We start from the raw sequence: 24,672 nt of genomic DNA, 5'->3' as shown, positions 1-24,672 counted from the left end.
TTCAAAAGATCTTTATACATTTCAATACTTGAAATGGGACATTCTGCATAATGAGTACTTTTTTCTTTTGGTCTTTAAGTACATTTTGATGCCAATACTTTTCTACTTTTACTCAAGTAAAATCTGAATTCCAGACTTTTACTTGTAACAGAGTATTTCTACCTTGCAGTAGTAAAAGTGAGACCTTTTCTTAAGTAAAACGTCTGAGTACTTTTTCCACCACTGCTTAGCACCATCAATAAAGAGGCTTACATTTGACCACGTATGCTCCAAGTGTGTTCCTTGTGTGTTTGCTGTTGTCCGTGTGACTTAATGATTTGGACACTGAGTGCACACTGCACAGGGATGCCACGCCGTCATTAGACCCTGTCTTGTTGTTTTTGTTTTTCTCCTGTCTGTCTCATTGTGTGGCTTCTGGTGCATGCCTCTCTGCTCTGCTGTTAGAGAATGGTTACACACCTGAGTCAGGTGAGTCTCTCACGCTCTCATCTGCATGCGTTCTGTCACCCTCACCCACAACACACACAGGCCCTCCTCTTACTGGTTATGACTGTTAATATTTTGTATAAATGTTATATTATATCAGGCAGGAACTTCCTATCTTCATATTGTTACTTTTTCCCCCTTTTTTGGTAATTCAATGTCCTGCTTGATCATTACAGTGTCACACAAAAGTAGCAGGTCCACAAGCTCGCGTTGCGTTTTGAGCTTGTAGCTACTGTTGCTATTTTTGAATTTGAATGCTGAAAAGTAACCGTTTTGGACAAATGAGGATTTCACCCGACAGAGACAATATATTTCATTATATTATATTTATATTATATTGTGGGTGCAAACTTTAAAGTTACTTTTCAGGAAATGTGGGGGAAAAAAATCCTCTGTTGCAATGGATCCAATGTAGTCATTTTTTACGCACAAGCTCTTGTTAATAGTTTGCATTTGATTAAATGTATACAAATTCACAGCAGACTTAACTTAACCACTGTCACTTCCCCAAAAGTTTCCAAAATAGTGAAAATAGACGATCGGCAAGACGTTGCATCGCGTCATGAGCTTGTACTGTGTACATGGGTTATGTTTGCTATTTTTGTACGGTATTCTTGTAAGACGAAGTAGGCTATTAATATACAAAAAACTCTAAAAGGGTTAAATATGGAGATACAAGGTTTCTGCCCGACAGCAATAATATTACATTATATTATTTCAGAAAGTGTTAAATTACACACATTTAAAGTCAAGGCCTGCAGTATGCAGGAGTCTGTACTGTGCAGTGGGTTTATGTTAACGTCTAAACCTGTGCGTTCTCTCACCTCGTCCTGTCCTTATATGGTAGCTTCCCATTCTATTCTGCTCCTCTTGTCATTGGCTGTCTCTCTCCTAATCTTTTGTATCTAATTTGTTGAGGAAGTCTGGAGTGAGTTTAATTGAAGATGAGTCCAGTGCAGTCAATTATAGGTCTAAAGGTCTTTACACACCAGGAGTATAATGAATAAAACGGTGCTTTTCAAACATTTTCATGTCACGGACCCCCAAATTAATATGTATTTGGCCTTAAAATATCTTGTCCCATACATGATTTGTGTTGTTAAAACAAAAGAAAAGAAAATGCAATGCAAAGATACTGTAAGTTTGAAATTAGCAATTTTCAAATTGCTGATCTATAGGGTTAAAGCGGTTAAACTGATTTTGATGTTGTATTAACAAATTTTGCTTGGGAGTTGTTGGGACCCCTGGAACCCCCTCAAAAGGACCCCTGGGGGTTCCCGGACCCCACTTTGAGAACCACTGGAATAAACAACACGAAAATGTATCTGTGATTTATCAGTTATATGTTTGGTTTTTGCGTTATAATATTTGCGTTCTGTGTGGAATGTGCTGTGGATGCACTCATAACACAAACAACAGTTTATTGTCATACCTCCAGACAAGGTCCCCCATTGGGATAACAGCGCCATCTGGCGCTGCAACAGAGTAAAACTCATAAGCTCCCGTACGAGAAATATCATTTGTCGGAAGGGCTGTCAATCACAAACGAGGGCACCGCCCCCGAGTGTATATAAGCCCTGCGGGCTATCATAACTTCCTCTTCCGCACCTCTGCTTGCCTGCAACTAGAGTATCGCGAACTCAGCCAGATAAGTATAATTTTCTGTAAAGTTTAGCCTAAGCGACGGCTAGGAAGTCGGCCACTGGCCTTTATAGAATATCTCCTGTACGTCTTTATTCTTCAGTTCCAACAGGTTCGGCGTTCTCACCTGTTTCCTCGCTGTAAGTTTCCAGCTTCTTCTCTGAGCTTGTTATTGTCCGATAGCCTCTTGTAGCTTAGCCTAGCTTCAAGCTATCGTTGTTCCACGGCCCTCGGCTAGCATGCTGCTATCCTTGTTCCCCTGGAAGTGTGCTCGATGCTGGAGACTTATCGCTGGTGAGGACACCCACCCTCGGAATTTCCTTCGATGATCCCGCAGGCTGCTTCATGTGGTGAGTCTTTCGAGTGTTAGCAAGTGCCTTGCTTGCTCGTTCCTTTGTTGATAGCCTCATGCTAGAAGGCCCTCACCAGGGCACTGATTGCTAGCGCGCCCTAGCTGGGTGTCGCTATTTTCTTTACTTCTAGCTGGCTAGGACTTTCCAATGTTTGTCCGGTGGTTTCTCGTGTTGTCCCCGCCGCCCTGGTCTCGCCGACCAGGGCTACGGGCCTCTCCTGGCAGGTTTTGTGGGCACGCAGCGGTGCCCGCTGTTTGTGCTTCCTTCACTTAGCCTCCACTAGCCTTGTGGCCTGCCTGGTTTCCCTCCACCGGACTCTGCTGCCTCCGGGGCTCGCGGCGCTGTACGCCACAGCGCTGCTTCTCGCCCCGGGCCGCAGCCTGCAGCCACTACGCCTATAGGGGGCTCCAGCGCGCCGCTGGTGCCCTACGGCGGACGGCTGCAACGTCACGGGACTACTCGCTGGTTCTCGCCCTCTCTCCCGCCGGTTCGGCTGGCCGCCGTCCCAGGGAGGAGAACCTGCTAGCCCGCCCGGCCGCTCCCATGCCGGGGGCGGCTAGCGGCGTGGTGTTTTCCCGCCTGCAGCCACGACGCCACGTTGTTTCTGCCTCCGGGGCTCGCGGCGCTGTACGCCACAGCGCTGCTTCCCGCCCCGGGCTGCAACCTGCAGCCACTACGCCTATCGGGGGCTCCAGCGCGCCGCTGGGGCCCTACGGCTGGCGTTCTGCAACTTCACGGGACCACACGCCGGCCCTCGCCCTCTCTCCCGCCGGTTCGGCTCCGCCGTTCCAGGGAGGAGAGCCTGCTAGTCCGCCCGGCCGCTCCCACGCCGGGGGCGACTAGCGGCGGCTCCGGTTCCCGCCTGCAGCCACAACGCCTATTGGGGGCTCCAGCGCGCCGCTGGTGCCCTACGTCTTAGCGTCAGGGAAGAAGCCAACACATATCACCCAGGGTCGGCCTCGTCTTCCCGCAAGGAAGCATATAAAGGCCTTAGCACAGGTTATAAACGTAAATACAATTCCCCGAGCCGGGGATTATGTTACTTATGCGTTGAACCCTGTCCCCCGGGCTCCACGTTGTGTGTCGCATGTATTATTAAACAAGCGAGGCTTCTTGGGTCCCCCACCGGATACGGAATTAAGCGTACCGGAAACGGAAACGCTCTTTCCGCCGGTGACTCCGCGCCTTCCGGCCCGGAGGTCACATGTTCGTCCCCCACCGGATACGGAAATAAGCGTACCGGAAACGGAAACGCTCTTTCCGCCGGTGACTCCGCGCCTTCCGGCCCGGCGTCTAGCGGATACGGATACGTGCCCGGATATGGAACCTTTCCCTCCCGGCCCAGTAGTTCCGCTCAGGCGGTACAACCCCAAGGCTTCTCCGTTGCTCAGCAAGGAATTGGGTTGAAGGCTCTTCTCCCAGTATTCCTCCTACAAGTGAGTCTTGCAAGTCCTCGGTTCCACGAGGACCCTGCATCCTTCCGCCCACCTCCGCCTCTACCCCCTCTCTCCCCTCCTCCATGCAGAAGGAGTGGAATGGGTCGGCGGCGCCCCAGTATATCCCGCTCTCCCCTCCACTGTACCAGTGGAAGGGGGCCTGGGTCTGCGGCACCCGGACTGTGGTTTTTTCCACATGGTGGGGCTCAAGGAGACCACTTACTTGCGCCCAAGCGCACTGAACACAGCTCTCCCCACAAGGCTTGTGGGAAGTGTGTGTGTTAGATGACATAGGGTTGAGGGCCTAGCCCTCCACGGGGTCTGGGTTCCGTGACGGCACACGGTCCTCCTCCCCCCGAATGCAGACGTTTGAGTTCTGTCCCACGCAGGGGAGAATGAAAATCTCTGTTGCCCAGTAGCTTTTTCCCATGTCATCAGTAAGAGTATAGTAGTCGAAACAAAACTTTTGTTTACCTACCTCTCAGTCCCTAGCACAAAGGACCCTCCTCTCTGCTTACAGCCAGTCAGTGTATAGAGACCCATGCAGGGTTCTTTATTCACTCAATGGATTACTTATTGTCCCAGTCCTGCAGACTGGTGACAATTAAAAGGTTTTCCCTGGTTTGCAATGGGCTCCACTGTTTTGCTATTAGTCACAATAACAAAGCTTCTCTTCTGTGCTATTTCTCCTCTGTCTCCACTGAGCGGCACTGTCGTGCCGAGTTCAGTTCAGAACAGGAGTATGGAGTGTTATGTACAGCATCTTAACACTCTTCAGGGACGCCGAGCCGGACTCCTCCCACAGAACCTGTGGGATGAGGTGGCGTAAATGACCTTGGACTGTGGGTACAGGGGTCCCTGACTACACAGGGACCTCCTTTCCCCAGGCGCTAATATTTATTTTCCTTATTCCATGCAGGGATAATGAAAATGGTTACTGCCTCCCTTGTCCCCAAGTAAAAAAAAAAAAAAAAAAAAAAAAAAAAGTGTTTTGAGCGAGCGTGGCCTGCTCACTCCTACTACACTTGCACGGACAACCTCTTATCGCTTGCAACCGCTCAGTGTAATGAAGCCCATGCAGGGCTTTCTACTCACTCACGATAACAGATTTCCCAGTCTTGCAAATCAGAATGGGTTGCAGACATGCTGAGGTTCCCACCCATGTTAACTGCGGTTCACAGTGGTGCGGTTTCTCCTATGTGCATTTTTCCTCTGCCTACACTAAACGGCACTGTAGTGTCGATTCTAGTGCAGGACAGGAAGTGTTTCACTGTCGGTGTGTGGGATTATGAGTTGGCCTAATTTTCCCTGCAAGGAACTATTAAAGGCCTCAGATCTGGTTTAAACGTTTACACGTTCTTCCCCGTGCTGGGGTAAATGTTTTTACGTAACGAACCGTATTTCGCAGAATGCTCTTTCTGTTTCTCTTTCCACCACCGTTCAACATGTTGACGTCACGTCCGTTGGCGCGGCCGTCACCGGATAAGGAGGGGAGCTTCCCGGATACGGAAGTGCTAATCCCCAACGTTCCTTCTCCCCCGTGCAACCTAACGGTTTCTCCCTCGTTTCACAGCACGTTAGCACGTTGTGTGAAACGGTTAGGTTCCGAACGGAACCCTTGTTTATTTAATACCCTTGTTGGTATTCTGATAAACATTGGAGACTGTGCAATCCGAGCAATGGGTGTTACGTCAGTAACACGTGGCCTGAGATTGCATTTCTTGAACCACCCCCGCTTCCAGCTGGGGTAATTACACTTGAGCTCGCGCTTGTAAGCAGGGGCTCTGAGTGAGGAAATAAGCTCGGTACTATGCAATGGTGCTGTAGTAGAGCTCTTACGAGACCTGAACCAGCTTGGTTTCTGGACTCGAATTTTTCCTGGTTCGGGAAAAAAGGGGGGGGGGGGCTGCATCCCTTCTGGATTAGGGATATCACACCAACTTGGTGTTGGCCCACCTGAAGGCCTTGGGTTTTCAACGTCTTTTTGGCAAAAGTATGTTGACGCTTTCCCAGCAGATCTCCTTCTTGGGGTCCCTCTGGATTCGACCACGATGTCTACCCGCCTCTCTCTGGAGGGGGTGGACAGGTTCCTGACGTGTCTTCGCTCCTTTCAAATTGGACCAAGTGGTCAGTTACAAGGAGTGTATGAAGTTGGCAGGGCTGATGGTTTCAGCGGTGCAACTTCTTCGCCTGGGCAGGTTTCATATGAGACCGTTCTGGCGGTGGACACTGACGCTCAGGATTCCTCCCCTGCAAGGGTGCAGGGAAGTGGTGGTCAGCCAGGCCTGCATGGACGCGCTGGTCCCATGGCGGGACCAGGCGTTGTTAATGAGTGGAGTCTCCATAGGCGTGGTGGTGTCACGCAAGGTGATCACCACAGACGCCAGCCGCTCGGGCTGGGACGCCACCCACGAGGGGCGCTCAGCCAGGGGTCTGTGGACCCCGGCCACGTTGGAGTACCACTTCAGTTATCTGGAGTTAATGGCGATCTACTTGGCTCTCAAGTATTTTGAACCGTTTCTCCGGGGTTGTCATGTCCTGGTCAGGACGGACGACATGGCAGCCTTGTACTTTCTCAACAAAGCAAGGCGGCCTCTCCTCGCGCACGCTGGATCAGCTGGCACGCGAGATGACTCTCTGGTGCGTACCGCGCCTGAGGTCCTTTAGAGCCTCCCATGTTCCAGGCCTTCAGAACGGCGGCGCCGATCTGTTGTCCAGGGGGGAGCCTCGCTACGAGGATTGGTCTCTCCACCATGCGGTGGTGAGACAGATCTTCTCCAGGTTCGGTCAACCTCGGTTCGATCTCTTTGCTTCCCAGGAGAACGCGAAGTGCCCCCTCTACTTCTCAGTGAGGGGACCTTCGCCTCTGGGGGTGGATGCGTTCGCACACGAGTGGCCGGAAGGCCGTCTCTATGCCTTCCAACCGCTGGAACTGATCCTTCCCACACTGGAGAGGATCAGGAGTTCCAACCTGGAGGTTCTTCTCGTGGCACCGTCCAGGGGAGTGTGGAGGTCTCTGATCACCCCACTGCTCTACCGGTCCCCCTGGCAGCTCCCCTTGCATAGGGACCTGCTGCGCCAGGCGGGGGACGATATCTTCCATCCCGACCCCCAGGCCTTAGACCTGTGGTTTTGGCCTGTGAGAGGGAGAACCTGCTAGCCGCAGGCTTCTCAATGGCGGTTGTAGCTACTTTTCAGAGTGCTAAAGCCCCCTCCACTAGGGTGGTATGTGATGGAAGGTGGAATGTTTTCTGGGACTGGTGTGAGCTACAGGAGCCACCTGTGGTGGCTCACTTGGCTCCAGCCCAGAAGGCGTTAGTTTTCTTGCGGGACCGCCTGGACCTTGGTCTGGCGTTCTCTACGCTTAGGGGTTATTTAGCGGCTTTTGATGCCTGTCACCTGGGGGTGTCAGGCATGGGCCTTTCTAAATTCCCTGAGGTGGTCAAGTTCATACACGGTGTCGACCGTTTAAAACCTGTGACTGGTTTTTTGTTCCCTGCTTGGGATCTACAAGTGGTTCTTGAGGGCCTTTGCAAGGCACCCTTTGAACCGATTGGGAGGACCTCTTTGAAACATTTAAGTTTCAAGACAGCTCTTTTGCTTGCCTTGTCTACGGCTAAGCGTGTGAGCGACCTTCTTGCGCTCTCTGTGAGCCCTGATTGTATGAGGTTTCTCAATAATGACTCCAAGGTTCTTCTTAAACCTCAATTGAGTTTTATTCCTAAGAACCGAGTGGTCCCGAAGGAACCTGTTGTTTTGACGGCTTTCCATCCTCCTCCGTTTGCATCGGAGGAGGATAGGCGTCTTCATTGTCTTTGTCCAGTTAGGGCCTGAAGGCCTACTGTGACAAGACGGTGGTCAGCAGGTCTACTCTCAGCTTTTCGTGGTCATGAATGCCCGTCAGCGAAAAGCGGTGTCCAAACCCACTCTGTCGAGATGGATTGTGGATGCTGTTAGGTTGGCTTACACCCGGGCTGGGTCTGAAGTGCCGGAAGCACTTGAGGCCCACAGTACTAGGGGTGTGTCTACCTCTAGGGTTTTGTCCAAAGGTGTCTCCATTGAGGAGATTTGTGCGGCGGCGAATTGGTCTTCGCCGTCCACCTTTGCGACCTACTGTCACCTGGACGTTGCGCCTTCTGCTATGGCGCATACGGTTCTAGGTGCTGCTGCCCCGCCTACTATGTAGTGGGGCGGCTCTCTCCCCTTCCTGGGACAGCTTGCTACTGTCTCTAGGATACCTGGGGGGGGACCCTGAGTCTTTTCCCTTATATTACTGTAGTATTATAAGGCGGACCTGTGTCTGCCCTTAGTGCATATGGCAGGCCTCGGTCTGTCAGGGTCTCTTTTCTGTCTAAACACGCCCAGGCCCTGTGGGCCTGGGTCGGATCAGTCCTGAAAGGGGTCACGTCGGTTGACGGGACCTCCTTCCGGGTGTGGTCGGTGTGAACGACAGTCTTGTCGGTTCATGGCTTCTCGGGGAGTGTATGAGTCCCAATGGGGGACCTTGTCTGGAGGTATGACAATAAACGTATAGGTTCCGAACGGAACCATGTTTATTTAATACCGGAGGACAAGGTCCCCCAGAATAAAGCCCCTCGGTTCGCTAGTTGCGGGCGCAGAGGTGCGGCTTTAGAGGAAGTTATGATAGCCCGCAGGGCTTATATACACTCGGGGGCGGTGCCCTCGTTTGTGATTGACAGCCCTTCCGACAAATGATATTTCTCGTACGGGAGCTTATGAGTTTTACTCTGTTGCAGCGCCAGATGGCGCTGTTATCCCAATGGGGGACCTTGTCCTCCGGTATTAAATAAACATGGTTCCGTTCGGAACCTATACGTTTAATGTTGTTCCACAAAATAAACACTCAGTTTGTAAGGACCTTTAAAGATTAACTGTTATGGAACGCAAATGTTAAGTGATTCCCAATAACCTTATTAAATGTTAATCAACCCTCATCTCCTTGATTCTGATGGTGTGTGTGTGTGTGTGTGTGTGTGTGTGTGTGTGTGTGTGTGTGTGTGTGTGTGTGTGTGTGTGTGTGTGTGTGTGTGTGTGTGTGTGTGTGTGTGTGGGCTTGCAAAGCTATCTTTGTGGGGACCTCATGTCCCCACAAAGATAGTACAATCCAGGGAAAAAACCATGTGGGGACAAATCAATACGTCCCCAGGGGTTAGGGGGTTAGGTTAAGGGTTAGGGTTAGGGTTAGGGTTTAGGGTTAGGGTTAAAATGAATGGAATGTCCCCACAAAGATAGTAGACTATGTGTAATGTCCCCACAAAGTAGCAATTGCAAACGTGTGTGTGTGTGTGTGTGTGTGTGTGTGTGTGTGTGTGTGTGTGTGTGTGTGTGTGTGTGTGTGTGTGTGTGTGTGTGGCGCGCGTGTGCATGCGCGTGTGTGTGTGTGCGTGCGTGCACGTGCGTGCCCGCCTGAGTGCGCACGGTAGCAATACTGTTGTTGTCGTGATATCATAATAGCTTCAAGTAACATTTTGAGTTTACTTGTGACAGGGTAATTTATTATATTGTTGCTACTTGTCTTTTACTTTTAAGTAGTACATCTGAGTACTTCTTTCACACTGGTTGTAATTCACTGTCACTTCCCTCTAACTATAGCCTCCAGACATACCTACACAGGTGCCTAGTCATGTGTGGGTTCGTGCAAAGGCACCTATCCTAGAATTCTGCACGCAAAGACGGAGAAAGAAGTGTGTGTGTGGGGAGGGAGGGGGGAGTGTGCGGCTCAGCTCTGCTTTGCATATCGCCACGTGATGTCTTTTGAATGATCGACTGACAGTTATGGAAGTCTTGGCCCCTTTCCAAAATCTAGGAAAAACAAACTGAAGTGTAAAACAAATAAAAAAAGAAAAGAAAGAATACTGAGATACCACCGATCCTGTTGAGTGACGAGGACTTTGTACTGTGTCCGTTACACTCATCAGCCACTCGGGCACGCGTGCGCGCGCGCACACACACACACACACACACACACACACACACACACACACACACACACACACACACACACACACACACACACACACACACACACTAACTGGCCAGCCAAACTGAGCTTGGGAGACACACCTTAATAAATTCTTTTTGTGCAATGAACGATCTACAAGCTCACACCGGGCCACACCGTGGTGTGGCATGAGCTTGTAGATCGGCTATTTCCGGTTCACAACTCTGGCAGGCAACCAAGTTCAACTCCAGCTTTGTGAATGTGACACGACCTTGAGAACAAAGGCAGTTTGACTTGAAAGACCAACAGCCCAGTAAAGCACTAAATGTCTGCTTGCCACCTGGCTCTCATAACAGCCTGCTAATCATTAGATAATAGACAGTATCTGGTATATTATCCTTATTTAACATTCTGTTCTGTTTCTTGGCAAAACATTAATTCATTATAGATAAATGGTCTGTTTTCCTAGCGTACTGTTGCTTAAACTCTTTGTTTTATTTGATAGAGTGCAAATTAGCCTTTTGTTTTGGAGTTCAGTGAAGCGATTTGTTTTATTCAGGACATCTGCACTCGTGTGTAGGCTGTGCGGTACCTAGGAGATGGGTACCCTTTTTGTTTGTTTGTGAGTGTAGAGAATTATTTACAGATAAAGATACTTTGATTGCATTTAAAGTCTTAATAAATCATAACGTGGTGGGTCCCCAGAAATAAAAGTCAAACTTATTTTCCATACCATATTCCTCATTTCGGTTATCCAGACTTAATTCTGAGTGCGACCCTCCATGTTATGATTATTTAAACGTTTTCTTCTTTTTTTGGTTGCTTGAACACACCAGAGTGGTCAGTGTGCGGTTGTAGAGACAAGTTTGTTAAGTATTACTGCGTAACTTCTTTTTGATTTCAGACAGACAGTTCCACGTGTGTGGGGCATAGTAAAGTAAAGCGATCTTACCCAGATCAGATTTAATAGTGGGAACGTTTAAAATTGCGTAATCTTGTGAAGGCGTATGGCTATTACAAACTCTAAAACATGTTGATAAGCTATTAAGATAATCAGGCAATTTCTTAAGCAAGACTTTGTGGATGAAAACAGTGCAGTTCCTTCCTCATGGCCAACCGACCCTTTCATAAAGCCTACAGTGATGGAGTAAATATGACCATCCATGATCCACTTCCCTTTTCCAGTGTAACCGATAACACACTGGACAAATACTATATGTTTATCCAGGCTGTTATCAGTGGTTCAGATTATGGATTCCTGGAATCCTCTACTGTGGATACTTATTGAAATTACTCTGGAGTGTAACTGAAACTGAGATAACTTGAGACTAAAGCCTGATGTATATAAATCGTGTGCTGTTACCAGAAATCCATGCACCAGAAATGGCAGCTCTACAAGCTCAAGGTTCAAGCGAGTTTTATTGTAATATGTACGAAAGAAATTAGTTACTCAGGTCCCGGTCATGAAAGACAACATTGACACTTAATCAAATTCTAAGCATAACTATCTCTGTAATGCCAAAATCTATTTGAACCCCCGTGGCTATTTGGTGCTCGGCGGCTATTTGCGATACTTATTTACATCCATTTGAATAGCAGTCGATGCACAAAACCGTGTCAGACCCCTGGTGGGTATTTGGTAGCCGCCGGCTATTTGCCCCCGGGCAATTACTTGGAAATATATACGGTTGTTACTTTCCATCACTGACTTCACATGTTGAAGGTCTCAGAGTTAACAAGTGTCATGGTGTTCTAGTTCTTACGGCTGGTGGTTGTGTCCCTAAAGCCCCGTTTTCATTGAGCAAAACTTCTGGAAGTTTCTTCAAAAATGACGGCAATTTTGAAATTCATGCCATGTGAAAACGGCCCCTTATTTTGTGTTCCGGGAGTTTTGGGGTACTAAATTTGACGGCAAAATACCTAGTAATTTTTGGTGAAATTACCGTGAGAATACAAATTTCCCTTCTGTGAAAACGCATACCGTTATTTTTGACGGTTTTTTGACAAGCAGGTGCGTAAGGAGCCAATTATAATAACAGTTAAAGCATTGTATTTGGGATTGAAAACGATCTGAATGTGAATGGGATATACAGTAGAAATAAAATACAGCTTCACCTTGCATTAGGGATATAATTATTTAGGCTATAGAGTAAGAGTAGAGTCGCATTGTGACCATGGCTGGCTGCCTGCAAAAGTGCAATGATTTCTCAACGGTAGCTCCTTTTGGAACCTCTTCCAGCGAGCGACTGAGCGAGTGCGAGTCCACAGCTAATCTAAAGCCCACAGCCACAGGTGCAACACGTTGCATTAGATCCTTTTTGAACGGACCTTATGTGTTGTTGTTGCTGAGCATGAAGAATATTTTGTTTAGTTAAATCCATTTGTAGCGTTCAGAGTGAGAGAGAGAGAGAGAGAGGCACCGATGCCACCGCAGTGAACGCACCGAACTGGGGAGACAGGAGAGTGTTTTTCTTTTTTTTCTTTCTTTTTTTTTTAGGGCTTTCAGTCCAAGTGTTGCCATGTCTGCTAATTATAAGGGACTCTGGGCTTCATTTCCGTAAAGTTGCTTGTATATGATAGTTGCTGGTTTCGTTTTATTTGTTGTGATCTTGTAGATCGGTAATTTTTGAATTAGCTGATGTGGCGATGCGTGTAGTTTTAAAGTGCTCGTGTGGCTTAGATAATATCACTTTTTGGGGATTATTTTCGTACACCTGGTTGCTTAGTTCTCTTGCAAAGTCTGGCAACACAGTCTACACATTTTTGCTTATGTGAAAACACCCAAAAAACAAAACTCCCGGCAAGTTGAAAATCATTATGCTAATTATTTTGCAGGAAAAATTCCGGAACTGTAGTGAAAACATGCCTTAACAGTACAGTACAGTACAGTACACAGCCTCCTGCCGGAAGGGACAAACAGTCCATGTACTGCTGCCCTTGATACCCATGATGTTGGTGGCCTTTTTCCTGCTCCTGCTGGTGTAAGACAAGACGAGGCCGTTTTATTTGTTTAGCTATTGCACATTTCCAGGGGTCATCAATATGTCGATATACAGACTAGGGCATTCACCAAATATTTGAATATCAAAGTCACTATTCAACGTTGTTCCCCGAATTCGAATATTCGCTTATTATTATTTTATTTTTATTGTTTTCTCTTTAATAAAAAAAAAAAAACTACTAGGGCATTCACGAATAGTGATTTTTAGTATTCGAATTATTCGACTTTAAAGTATTAGAATAGTCGAATATCCGACAGGACTGGCCAAACTGTCAAATATTAAGTAAGCAAGAGGCGAACGTTGTGAAAATAGACGATTGCGAGGCGTTGTGTTGTGAGCATGTAGATCTGCTATTTTCACAATAGTTATCTGCGAAACCGAGTCAAATTAAATGTAATACCTACAATTCCAAGTGCTTGTCAGGGTGGGGGTCCCCAGTTCAAATATGTTTATTTTGGGGGTCACAGCCTAAAAAGATTTGAGAACCCCTGGTATAGAGCATTAACAAATTCATCCACCAGGGACATTGACAACTCATTCTTATGACTTCCTATCTAGCCAAGCTGTATAAACTATATATTTTTTAACTCATTTAATGCCAGCCTATCACCACTAGAGGGCGCCCAGTGACCAGAGAATAATAGAGATATGCTGGTAATGCATGCCCATGAATCAATCAGTAAAGTTCAGTACTCACTAATAGGTAGGTTAAAACACAGTTTGCTTTGACACATGACGATATGATCATACGGTGTGACACTAAATCATTTGGTGTGACATTCCAAATAGTGAAAAATCATACATTTATTAATGATTAAACCAAAAAAATGTTTATGGATTACATAGAGAATATTATCAGGAAGAGTCACAAATATTTGTGTAATTTTAGAGAAAGTTTTGACAGAATACATTTAAAATATGGTTAGTATATAAGGTTAGTATTGTTTTCATAAGGCCCAATTACTGAATGTCAGTCTCCAGGTTTTCTTCAGAATATGACCAGTATGACACTGATTTACTACGACACCATTGCATATTAGGAGTCCCACTAGTAGTGGTCCTCAAAGTGTTTTATTTGCAAGGACCCCCTTAACTCTTGAGGGTGTACAAATCCATTTGTTCAGGACTAGCTCTTATGTGTTTCTGGTAATATTATTATCAACTCATGTTTATGTCCGTTGCAAAAAATTCAATTTTGACCTAAATGTCCACGACAAGCCAGCATGGCGATGACCCAGGCACATTTCAACAACAAGGCGATTCAATGTGCTTTGCAAAGAACATCAAGCAAACGTAAACACAATTATACGATTACATTAGGATGCATAAAACAAAAGACAAAATCAATGTCAGGTATAGGCTTCTGCTTGCAGTGATTTTTTGTGCAGACTTCACCACCCGCTGCAGAGCCTTGCTGGCTGCAGCAGAGCAATTTCCATGGCACAAGCTGAGCTTGTAGATCTGCTATTTCCAGTGCAAGGCATGGTGCACAACATTCACAAAAGAATAATAATTATAGTATCTACAATTGACAAGCTGTCAACGTGTCACAAAAACAGATGCAAAAGATAAATTAGGCTTTTCCTCTCTCTGTGGAAAAGCAGGAGAATGAAAAGGAGAAAATGACCATAAATGAGCTGGTTATTATAGAATCATCAAATAACCTCCGACATTATGAGCGGAGCGCTGTGGTTGTACAGACTGCTTCATGACCCAAACCCTATAAGCTTGTTTTACTTAGCTTATAGGCAAAAATAGCTTTCTTTTCTCCCTTAAACATTGGGATGTTTGTCTTCAAGCTTCCCCGCTTTTAGTTGTGTCCTTTTGGAGTACATAATAATACCCCATTGAAGTGTTTCTAGTTGTACTGAGCCAAAACAAGCCCTTGGGACGTAAAAACGAAACTGCCATTCAACAGCAGTGTAACCTCTGAACATGGACACTGAAAGCCTTCCTTGCGTGGCAGTGTCGCGCACGAAAGCAGCCGATCTACAAGTTGTGAGCATGTACTGTTTCAGCTACTTTTGGCACGCGACGGCAGTGCACAACCAAGTATAAATTAGATTTGATCTCTGTATGTAAATCATACATTGCCAATATATTGTTGAGTGTATAGCCTACGCAAATGCCTTACCTCAAACAACCCTGCCCCATACTATAGATTAACACAATTACTGCTGCAGGGTATGAAGGGTTAACTTTTCTTTGACGCCACGCAGATCTGCCCATTAGCACACGCTCTTATTGTGAAAGGCCTGCCTGGAATGTGTGTACACACCATAGAGTTATAATAAGAATAGAGAGGACACCAGATATCCCCGCGCATGAGGCGTTTTCACCCCTCCTTCCGGCTAGTAAAACCGTTTGCGTCATAATTTGTGTTCATGGACGCGCTTTCATGAACGAGCACTTCCGGTATGAACGCGCGTCAATACAAAGAAGCCTAGACGCGCGTTCATGTGAGTAGACCCAACTGCAGTACCTCAAAACGGCCACCATGTCCATTTGGTTTCAGGGCGCCCCCAGGGTTCTGGGGGCTTGGTACACACACGGACTGTTGAATGACATCAACGATTACGTCATCTAGTCACATGACATGTGTCATGTGACAGTGTGTCATGGCGGCCGCCAGGCTTGCCTTGTTATTACTATTTGGAGCTGTGCTTTGGGTTTAAAAGTCTTATTTGGAGTAAATGAAGTCTCTTTATGGGCCTCTCCATTGACTTAACATGGAGGAGCTTCACTTCGCGTGCACGCCCAACGTGCATTTTAAACAAATCGCGGACATTACCGATGCGGCCGCGACCGGAGCTACATACTGTAAGTATTAATACATTTACTGTAAATACAGTAAGATTGACGGTGAGCGCTGTCAATGGCGTCGTGTAGTAACCGGTTTTAATGACGGTGAGGATCGTCAAGGGCAGCAGAACAGTTAATAGAATAAATACAGGTATGTCAATGTAAAATGACTTATTTAGTCTGAAATGTGAAAGTTAATATAAATGAATACAAATTTCAAAATGTTCAAAAAGGCCAAAAGTCATCATAAAGAAAATGAATATATCTTAAAAAAAGGGCGAACTGTGTGCGTGTGCATTTGCGCGTCGTTAGAATATGGGTGGTATTAGGGCAGTGGTTCTTGATTTCAAGGACCCTTCAGTTTGGTATGCATTAGACCACGGACCCCCACGAAAACATTGAATATTTCAGGAATTATTACACACATCTTCTCATATGGGCATATCTGGGCTGGCACAAATTCCTTTGAGATGGGGGGTCCATGGTCAAATACATGAAACTTGTCTGAGAACTGGTATAAAAATAGAAATACAAAGGAACCCTGCTTCTTTTAGCAGTGTGGCGTTGTAAGCCCCACTCCCACCCCCACCCCTACCCCCACCCGCTGGCCTTTAGGCCCTGGCGTCAGCCTGTCCACTCCACCTGGCCACAATGTTGACGCAGCGCCACTCCGAGGTCCAACCCGAGGAGAGTGAGAGCCCTCTGAAGGACTTCCTCACATCAGCAACACAGGAGAACTCGCACAGAAATAGATCTGGGACGACCGGGCCAGCGTAGCTCTTTCATATGTGTGTGCGTGTTTTTTTCCCCTGGTTCTAATATATTTATTTATTTACTTAACCGGGTCGGTGCCAGGGCAACTCTCCGGAGCACTGCCTTTTTCATGGTTCCTCCTGAGGTTCCCAGACAGACGGTGATTGAACGTGACATGCGAGATTACGTTGAATTGGGATGATTATCAGGCCGTGGTCGCGCGCCGCTCACTTGCAGGGACCGATTTCGCCCCGTGCTGAAGCATGCTAGGAACCACTTAGTATGACCCCTGCTCTGCTATTACGTTTTTAGGGCTTTTTTGAATTGATAGCCGCATCATGCCAGAGGCTTAAGACGAACCTACTGTAACAAGGGCCGCGAGCCAGTGAATCATCATCCTATCTTTAAGACCGTCCACGTCTGGGCTGTCTTGTCTGTCGCTCTGGCCGTGACGTTCCCGACGCTGGGGTTTCGCTGCTCTCGCTAGCACTTGGCAGGGAGATACTATATCTTCCTCTGAAAGTCAAAGCCAAGGTTTGTTTGAAAAATATATGATATTTTTAACTCGATGTGTGCTCTCTAATTTGGGTGTGTGGGGCGGGGAATGTGGGTCTGACCACAGTTTGGCCGTGGAGGCCCCTGTATCGAGAGCTGCTGTACCCCCCCCCCCCCCCCCCCCCCCCCCCCTCCTCCTCTCTGTGAACTGTTGCTGAACTCTTGACTACAGGGTTTTAGCAGTGGTGGATAAGGAGTGCGTGTGCGTGTGTGCTAAATACTGTATGAAGATGGGTGCCTGTGTGAGTTTCTCCTCAATATCTATGTGTACTTCTGGGTGTTTTAATAATAATACTAATGATAGTAATCGTAATTTTAAATAATAATCAACTTTATCTTAGGAGCCCTTATCTAAACAAAGTGCTTTAAATAAAAACAGATTCATGAAACAGAACAAAAACATCCTATATAACCGAGTTCTGCTAATTCTATAAGTGAAGACGTGTATTGGCCCGTACCTCTAGTATGCAAAAATGCGGTGTGAAATGAAAGACGGTACTATCATCAGGCATAATTATTTATGACAAATATATAAATACATAAAGTGGATATGAAGTAAAACATTAAAGATAATCAAACGATTAAAAGAAAGTTACTTAATGGAAAGGCCTTTTGATAGCTATGTTTTATGAAGTGACAGTGATTCAGCCAGCCTGAGTGAGGTCTAGCATCAACAAGGTACCCTTAACACATGGGTGACTAACAGGTCATTTTGGCCGATTTTGAGATTGCAAAGTGCAATAACTCTGCCCGTGAAGGTCTCAGAAATGTCCTCTTCCATGACTTTTCCTAAATACTCAAGATATATGTTCTCGTTTTTTTTCCCCTTCTGAAACATTTCCTAAGTATGAAATAATATACATGTATACCACTCTGACTGCATTTATAGGTCAAATTGACAGGTAAATTCTTTCAATTTTTTGCCCAGGAGAGCAACACCTCCCCCCCCTGCTGCCAGCGGGGGTTCTATTGTCAATAGAACAACAGACAATAGAACCCCCGCTGGCAGCAGGGGAGGAGGTGTTGCTCTCCTGGGCAAAAAGGGAGAGAATTTACCTGTCAATTTGACCTATAAATGCAGTCAGAGTGGTAGTTTTTTTATTTTCAGTCACCCGAGTGCTAAAGCATCTTGCACGTGTCCTCTGTTGAAGTTATGATTATTATTGCCCCCTGTGGACTTATCCCCCCTTTCGTGTAGCACTTGTCTAGCACAGTGGTTGTCAAACTTTTCTTACATTTCAACGCCCCCCATAAGAGAGTATTGAAACAGAACCATATGAACCCTCATGGCTCCATTTGGTTCCGTTTGAATGCTCTCAGAGTTACAGACCTGTAAAACGCGATCCATACTCCTTCCGAAATCAGTACTATTCTTCGGAAATGGAGGTGATATAACTACAAATTCCGAACTTCTGAAGGCCGATCTCAGAACTTTTTCTTAGAACTCGTGCACCCCCAGATGTCCTGACTCCGAACAATAGTTCAGAAAGCCTGTCCGAAGGGGAAGCTTTTCAGACTTCAGAAGGTACATGTATTGGCCTTGAAGGAGTAGTTCACCCCCCAAATTACTTTTTCTCTATTGATTACTTACGCCATGGAGACTTGAGTTCAATAATATTGTTTGTATTTGTCGCATTCCTAAGACAAAAATGTTATTATAGTACATTTACCATGATGCTTTCCCCATCCAGTGCCATGCATTTGAGTCCCCATCCAGGGCCATGCATTCGGGTCCCCATCCAGAATCAATGGGTGTAAATTTACTATAATCACATTTTTGTTTTAGGAATGCGAATATAATTTGTCCTCACTAATACTTATTATAATATAATAAAAAATAATTCTACCTGGTCTGTGTCTCAGAGGGCAGCTGTGGACAGTTCAGAAACCCGCCTACCAGTGACATCATCGATGGGGAATCCAAGCGTTAATAAAATTAAAAATACAAATAAAAACATTAGAACCTTTTTTTCTTTCTTCTGTTTTACGATGATGTCACCGGTAGGAGGGTTTCTGAAGTGTCCACAGCCCTCCTATGAGACACCGACTGAGTGGATTTTTTTTTTTTTTTTTACCATTTTAACATGAGCATTAGTGAACACCAATTATATGAAGATGGGTTGCAAATGGGTGAAGGGTCCATTTGGAACCCCCTTGGAACTCTGAGGGTCCCTGCACCCCACTTTGAGAACCACTGCTCTAGCACTCGTCCCCTGTTGTTTTTAAAAACCAACCCCTGTGAAGGACCTGCTTGACCTGTGACCTCTACTGCAGGGGTTTTCAAAGTGGGTGACGGGGCACCCTGGGGTGCCGTGACGGCAGTCCAGGGGTGCCGCGACACTATTTGGACACTATTTAATATTTAGTGTTATTTTAAACTTGAAGTACAAAGTTATTTTCAGTCAGTTCTAACCAAAATGGCTAATTATCTCAACGTTTTCCTCGCAACATAATCACTAAAATATCGTCACTGTTGGGCAGAAACCTCGTATCTCCAAGTTTCAAATGTGTACGTCTTTTGGTAAAGCAAAGCCCTGCTTCATCATATAAGACTGTCGCACAAAACTAGTGAAAACAGCCGATCTACAAGCACACAACGCTTAGTACATTTTATAGATGATAAATACAAAACGAACGGTTTTGGACATACAAGGTTTCCACCCGACAACGACGATATGCTATAAATATAGGGTGAAAATGGGAGTGAAAATTATAATGTAGAGGTGCCTCGGATTAAAAACAATATTCATGGGGTGCCTGGATGACAAAAAAGTTTGGGAACCCCTGCTCTACTGACCACCCTCTCCTTGCAGTGACTGTAACATTCTGCTAATACACATTAATCCAACCTGGTGTCTTTTGTGTTGCACTCTCTCTCTCTCTGTCTGTCTCTCTCCCTCACTCTCTGTGTCTGTGTGTCTGTCTGTCTGCCTTGTAGGAGTTGATTCCCCTCATCCTGTGCACGGCCTGTCTTCATCCAGAGCCTAAAGAGAGAGACCAGCTTCTACACATACTGTTCAACCTCATTAAGAGACCAGACGATGAGCAGAGGTGCGTGTGTGTGTGTGCGTGCGTGCGCATGCGCCCTCAATATTTATGTAACGCAGACATACTAGTACACAGATATATACACACACACAACACACAGGAACATCCTCAGTGTTAATATTGTCACATACATGTCTCTTTATCACAAACCAGTAAGACTCCCTAATCGGGAGATAAGCGACCTTCACGTCGCATACACAAACTTTAGAAGGCAATCGTAGCCAATCAGGAGGGAATATGGGAAATGGGACAGATCCATGCTACGATTGCCTTCTAATGTTTGTGTATGCAACCTGACGGTCGCTTATCTCCCGATTATGGACTTACTGGTGACATGACTTTAGAGATACTGTGTACCAAATGACATACCAAATTACACAAATAATGCAATATTTAGCCTGCAAACACGGACATAAAGTGGAATATGAGGAAGACCGCCTCAGTGAGTGTGTTGTTAGGGGCCACTATCATTTCTCCCTGTTCTCTGTAATTGCAACTGACACACTCTGAGATAAGAGAAGAACTTCCCACGCAGGGAAACTGCATTCGTAACCCATGCATAGAAGACACATCGCATAATTCATGAACACAATGAGTTCTATAAAGGAATTTACTAATAACACTCAATATAATAAGCACTCCTTATTTCCTTGTGTCACTAGTTGCTGTCGATTTTGATAGAAGCTACTTTTGCCTTGCGGTCGTGCTGTATGTTGGTTACTTGACAACTTCATGCTAAACATGTTGTTTTAGACAGATGCTAGGTTTGAAGTTTACCTGGTTTCCTAGTCACGTGGTAGCAGCGAATTGTTTTTATTTGCACTCTACATAATTGACCATTTAGCCTGCCATGTGTTAGCTAGGATTAATGCTTTTTACTCTGATGTTGCACTTTGTTGCTCTAAATTAGAGCAGTGGTTCTCAAAGGGACTCTGTGGGTTCCTTTAGGGGGGTCTAAATTGACCCATACAAATCTGTAACTCTGACAGTGTACAAATGGAAGCAAATTTGTTTCCATTTGTACACTGTCAGAGTTATGGAGAGACCTTGAAATTAGAGCTTCTGCTAACTGCTCTGTGTGTGTGCGTGCATGTGTATGCGACTGTGTGCGTGCGTCAATCCACTCCCACAGACAGATGATCTTGACGGGTTGCGTGGCGTTTGCCAGGCATGTGGGTCCCACCCGGGTGGAGGCCGAGCTGCTGCCACAGTGCTGGGAACAGGTACGCTAACTCAACAGGGAGGCCACAAAGGCCATGGCCGCCATTGCCCCTCAATTTGGCCTTATGCCCTTCAAAAGAAATGATATACCCTATAAGGCCACAATGGCCTTTGATGCGCTGTCCGCACTGTCCCAGTGTGCTAGCTGATTTCACCATTTTCTCCTTTTGCTTCTTGAGGAAGAGCCTTAAAGTGCTCAAAATGTCACTGTGGAAATAAATCTGCCTGCTGTGTAGATATTTATTTTCCCACACTATTACGCACCTGTCAGCCCTTTACTTTAACATCATACTGAACCAAATATTATGACTGTTCCTCCCACAAACACCCCCAAAACAATACTCAAATCGAAAAAGAAAGAACAAGTGCCACTCATTGCTTCCACCGACCCTGACCTCCAAATCAGCTGGTGTCGCAACAGCAGCTGTGTCTGGTCAGGAGTCTGTGTGAATCTGTGGCCAGAAAGACAAATAGCGGTTTTGCACAGGGTCAACTGGCATGGTGTTTATGGTACCAAGCTGTTATCCTTATGTGACCTTCCATTTTTATGTACAGCCCTTTGGGACATGTTTTGTGATATTGGGCTATAATAACATTTGACTTGACTTGACATTGACCCTCTCCTCTCATGACCGTCCATCTCTCTATCTGTGTGTGTGTGTGTGTGTGTGTGTGTGTGTGTGTGTGTGTGTGTGTGTGTGTGTGTGTGTGTGTGTGTGTGTGTGTGTGTGTGTGTGTGTGTGTGTGTGTGTGTGTGTGTGTGTGTGTGTGTGTCTGTTTCAGATCAATCACAAGTACCCAGAGAGGAGGTTGTTGGTGGCAGAGTCTTGTGGAGCCTTAGCACCGTACTTCCCTGTATGATCTTTACTATGTACTTTCTTATATGCAAAATAGGGCTGCATTAGTTATTGAAAAAGAGAATCACTGTAGTACCGTACTTAAAGGGGTGGTGCCATAGTTTTGTACTTTTTCTGTTGTTCATGTGTCTAGGAGGTTGAAAGTACATCATTGGACCCCCTGGTGTGGTTTTTATGAGCAATTATGTATTCTCTTGGTATTTGTTTGTTTTCTCTTGGAGGCTGCCACCTTGTGGTCAAAAGTGTCAGTTAAAAAACACAGATACTTTTACATCACAGAATCAACTCCTCCCCTAATTACCATTCACCCAACACTGTGGGGTGTGGCTAACTTCAGCTGGGTCACCACCCACCATGACATCCATGCATACTTAATGAACTGGGGGTGTGGCCACATAAAAACCCAATTTTAACTCTTTCTGTATACTTTTTTGGAAAATATCTTCCTCCTAGTAAAATCATACTACCTGATAATCATGTTTTAGAGGGGGGAAAAATCATGGCACCACCTCTTTAAAGTACATTAGCCAAGTATACTGTACTTTAAATCACAACACTACTACTAAGAATAGTGTGATCAAGAATTGCGCAGTCCTAATATGAAAGGTACTTTACTGGATGTGTGGTCAGTCACTCTCATCTGCTTGGTTTATTCTTCCCTTGAGTGCTATTTATTAAACACATAATCAATCATAATGCATTATTGAAAATGTATAATGCACTCATTCTTGATCTGTATTCTCCTTGTCTCTTTCTCTTCATGTCTCTGTCTCCTTGGCTCTTTCTCTACATGCCTCACTCTCTCTCTCTCTCTCTCTCTCTCTCTCTCTGTCTGTCTCTGTGTATCCTCTCTCTGTCTGTCTGTCTGTCTGTCTGTCTCTCTCTCTCCCTCTCTCTCTCCCTGCAGAAGGAGATCCGCAGTAGCTTGGTGTTGTCCATGTTGCAACAGATGCTGACGGAGGACAAGGCTGACATGGTCAGAGAGGCGGTGGTCAAAAGTCTGGGCATCATCATGGGCTACATAGACGACCCTGACAAATACTCCCAGGTCCGTGTGTGTACTTGTGTACTTGCTCCTTCCGACGTCGGACATTTCCAAACTAGTTTGAAGGGTCAGAACTTGAACTCGGCTCCTTCAGAAGTTCTGAATGACGTTGAAAGGAGCATGTATTGAGGACCTAATATTCCACTGTGTGTTGCAGAATTTGATGAATAGATTGTCTCAACACGACACGTGCGTGCGTGAATTAGAGTTGCATGATTTGTTGGCTAGTTCCATCCCAGATCCACCTGGTATTGTCTGCACAGAACTCCTAAAGTGTTTGTGACTGGCAGGTCGGGGCCTCACATTGGCTGCCTCTGCAGTTAGTATGTTATTTATTTATGTCTTTGTTTATTGTCAGGGACAATACAAAAGACATTGTTACATGTCACAGATGCAGGAGACACATGGCATAATATGACATGTGGTTTCTATCCCTCCCCCAACCGGCCTGTCACTGGTTAGAAACATCTTTTTCATTCCAAAATGTAAAATCGTACAAAGATAAGAAGAGACACATGGTTGGCTGTGGCGACAGCCTACCAAAACATCATAATTCCACATTGTGCTAATTGTTGATGAAACACAGTAGTGTGTGGGTGTCATGCTGTTTCACAAATCGCAGATTAAAAAGTGGCCTGACAACCGGCCAAATACAATCTCCTTGAGATTTTACGAGTGAATGGTACAGTAGTATAACACCTCATCCGCACTGCCCGCGAGCGACGCGACGCGATGTCCCGCGAAATACTGCATTTATTTTGGAGCGTCGGCCATTGCGTTGTGACGTAGCCTGGCCCTGAACCAGTCAAATAAATAAATAATAATATAAAGTGTATGGGGGGCGGGACATTGCCATTTACCTCTATGGACGTCGCTGCGAAACCTCGCTCAAATAGAGGCTCCCTGTGGCACGACGCGTTGTCGCTCGCGGTAGGTCAGGACGGTCTCATTGAAACAAATGTATTTTAACTCATACAGTGCCCCGAATCACCACATGAGGGCGCCCAATGGCCAGAGAATCCACCATAGACATACGCTGTATATGCACAAGCCGTGCGCAGCCATGATGCGCCTGAACACTTTCCTTTGTGTCATGAACAGGAACAGGATGAAGTTAGCTTGAAGTTAGCTATAGGCTACCAAGCATTTTAGAAGCCCTATTTTCGGCGATTTAGCCGTGATTAAACCTTGCGCACCTCATGGATATGCATGGAACAGAGAAAATGAGCTCTAAAGATCCTGGATTGCATTGGAGTGGACGGCAAATATCGGCCGCGCGACGCTCTCGCGGGCCGATGTAAACAGATCGCGGCCGGCGGCCGGCTCGAAAATTTTGCCCGGTGCTTCGGTAAGGCCTCTAGTTCGGGATCGGCACACCAGCCGATCAAAAGGCCGAAATAAAGCCGAACTAGTTCGGGATCGGCACAAAAAGAGTTAATGAGATTTCATCGCTCGCGTTGCGTTGCTCGCGTCGCATCGCAGGCAGTGCGGATGAGCTGTTATAACGGTGA

At 46.0% G+C, this 24,672-nt stretch overlaps 1 protein-coding gene across 1 annotated transcript in view; it reads left to right on the top strand.

Moving 5' to 3' along the window:
- The window catches only part of relch (RAB11 binding and LisH domain, coiled-coil and HEAT repeat containing), a 96,166-nt gene that overhangs the window by 33,418 nt on the left and 38,076 nt on the right, over positions 1–24,672 (top strand). Inside the window, exons 13-17 of the mRNA XM_080752004.1 lie at positions 445–468; positions 19,929–20,041; positions 21,171–21,261; positions 22,043–22,114; positions 23,024–23,164. Coding sequence (XP_080608130.1) covers positions 445–468; positions 19,929–20,041; positions 21,171–21,261; positions 22,043–22,114; positions 23,024–23,164 — 441 coding nt within the window. The remainder of the gene's footprint in view (positions 1–444; positions 469–19,928; positions 20,042–21,170; positions 21,262–22,042; positions 22,115–23,023; positions 23,165–24,672) is intronic.

Source organism: Nannobrachium achirus, assembly GCF_963921795.1.
Source record: "Nannobrachium achirus genome assembly, chromosome: 21".
Taxonomy (NCBI): Eukaryota; Metazoa; Chordata; class Actinopteri; order Myctophiformes; family Myctophidae; genus Nannobrachium; species Nannobrachium achirus.
The sequence above is the reverse complement of the archived record's forward strand: the minus strand, read 5'-3'. Positions and strand labels throughout refer to the sequence as shown.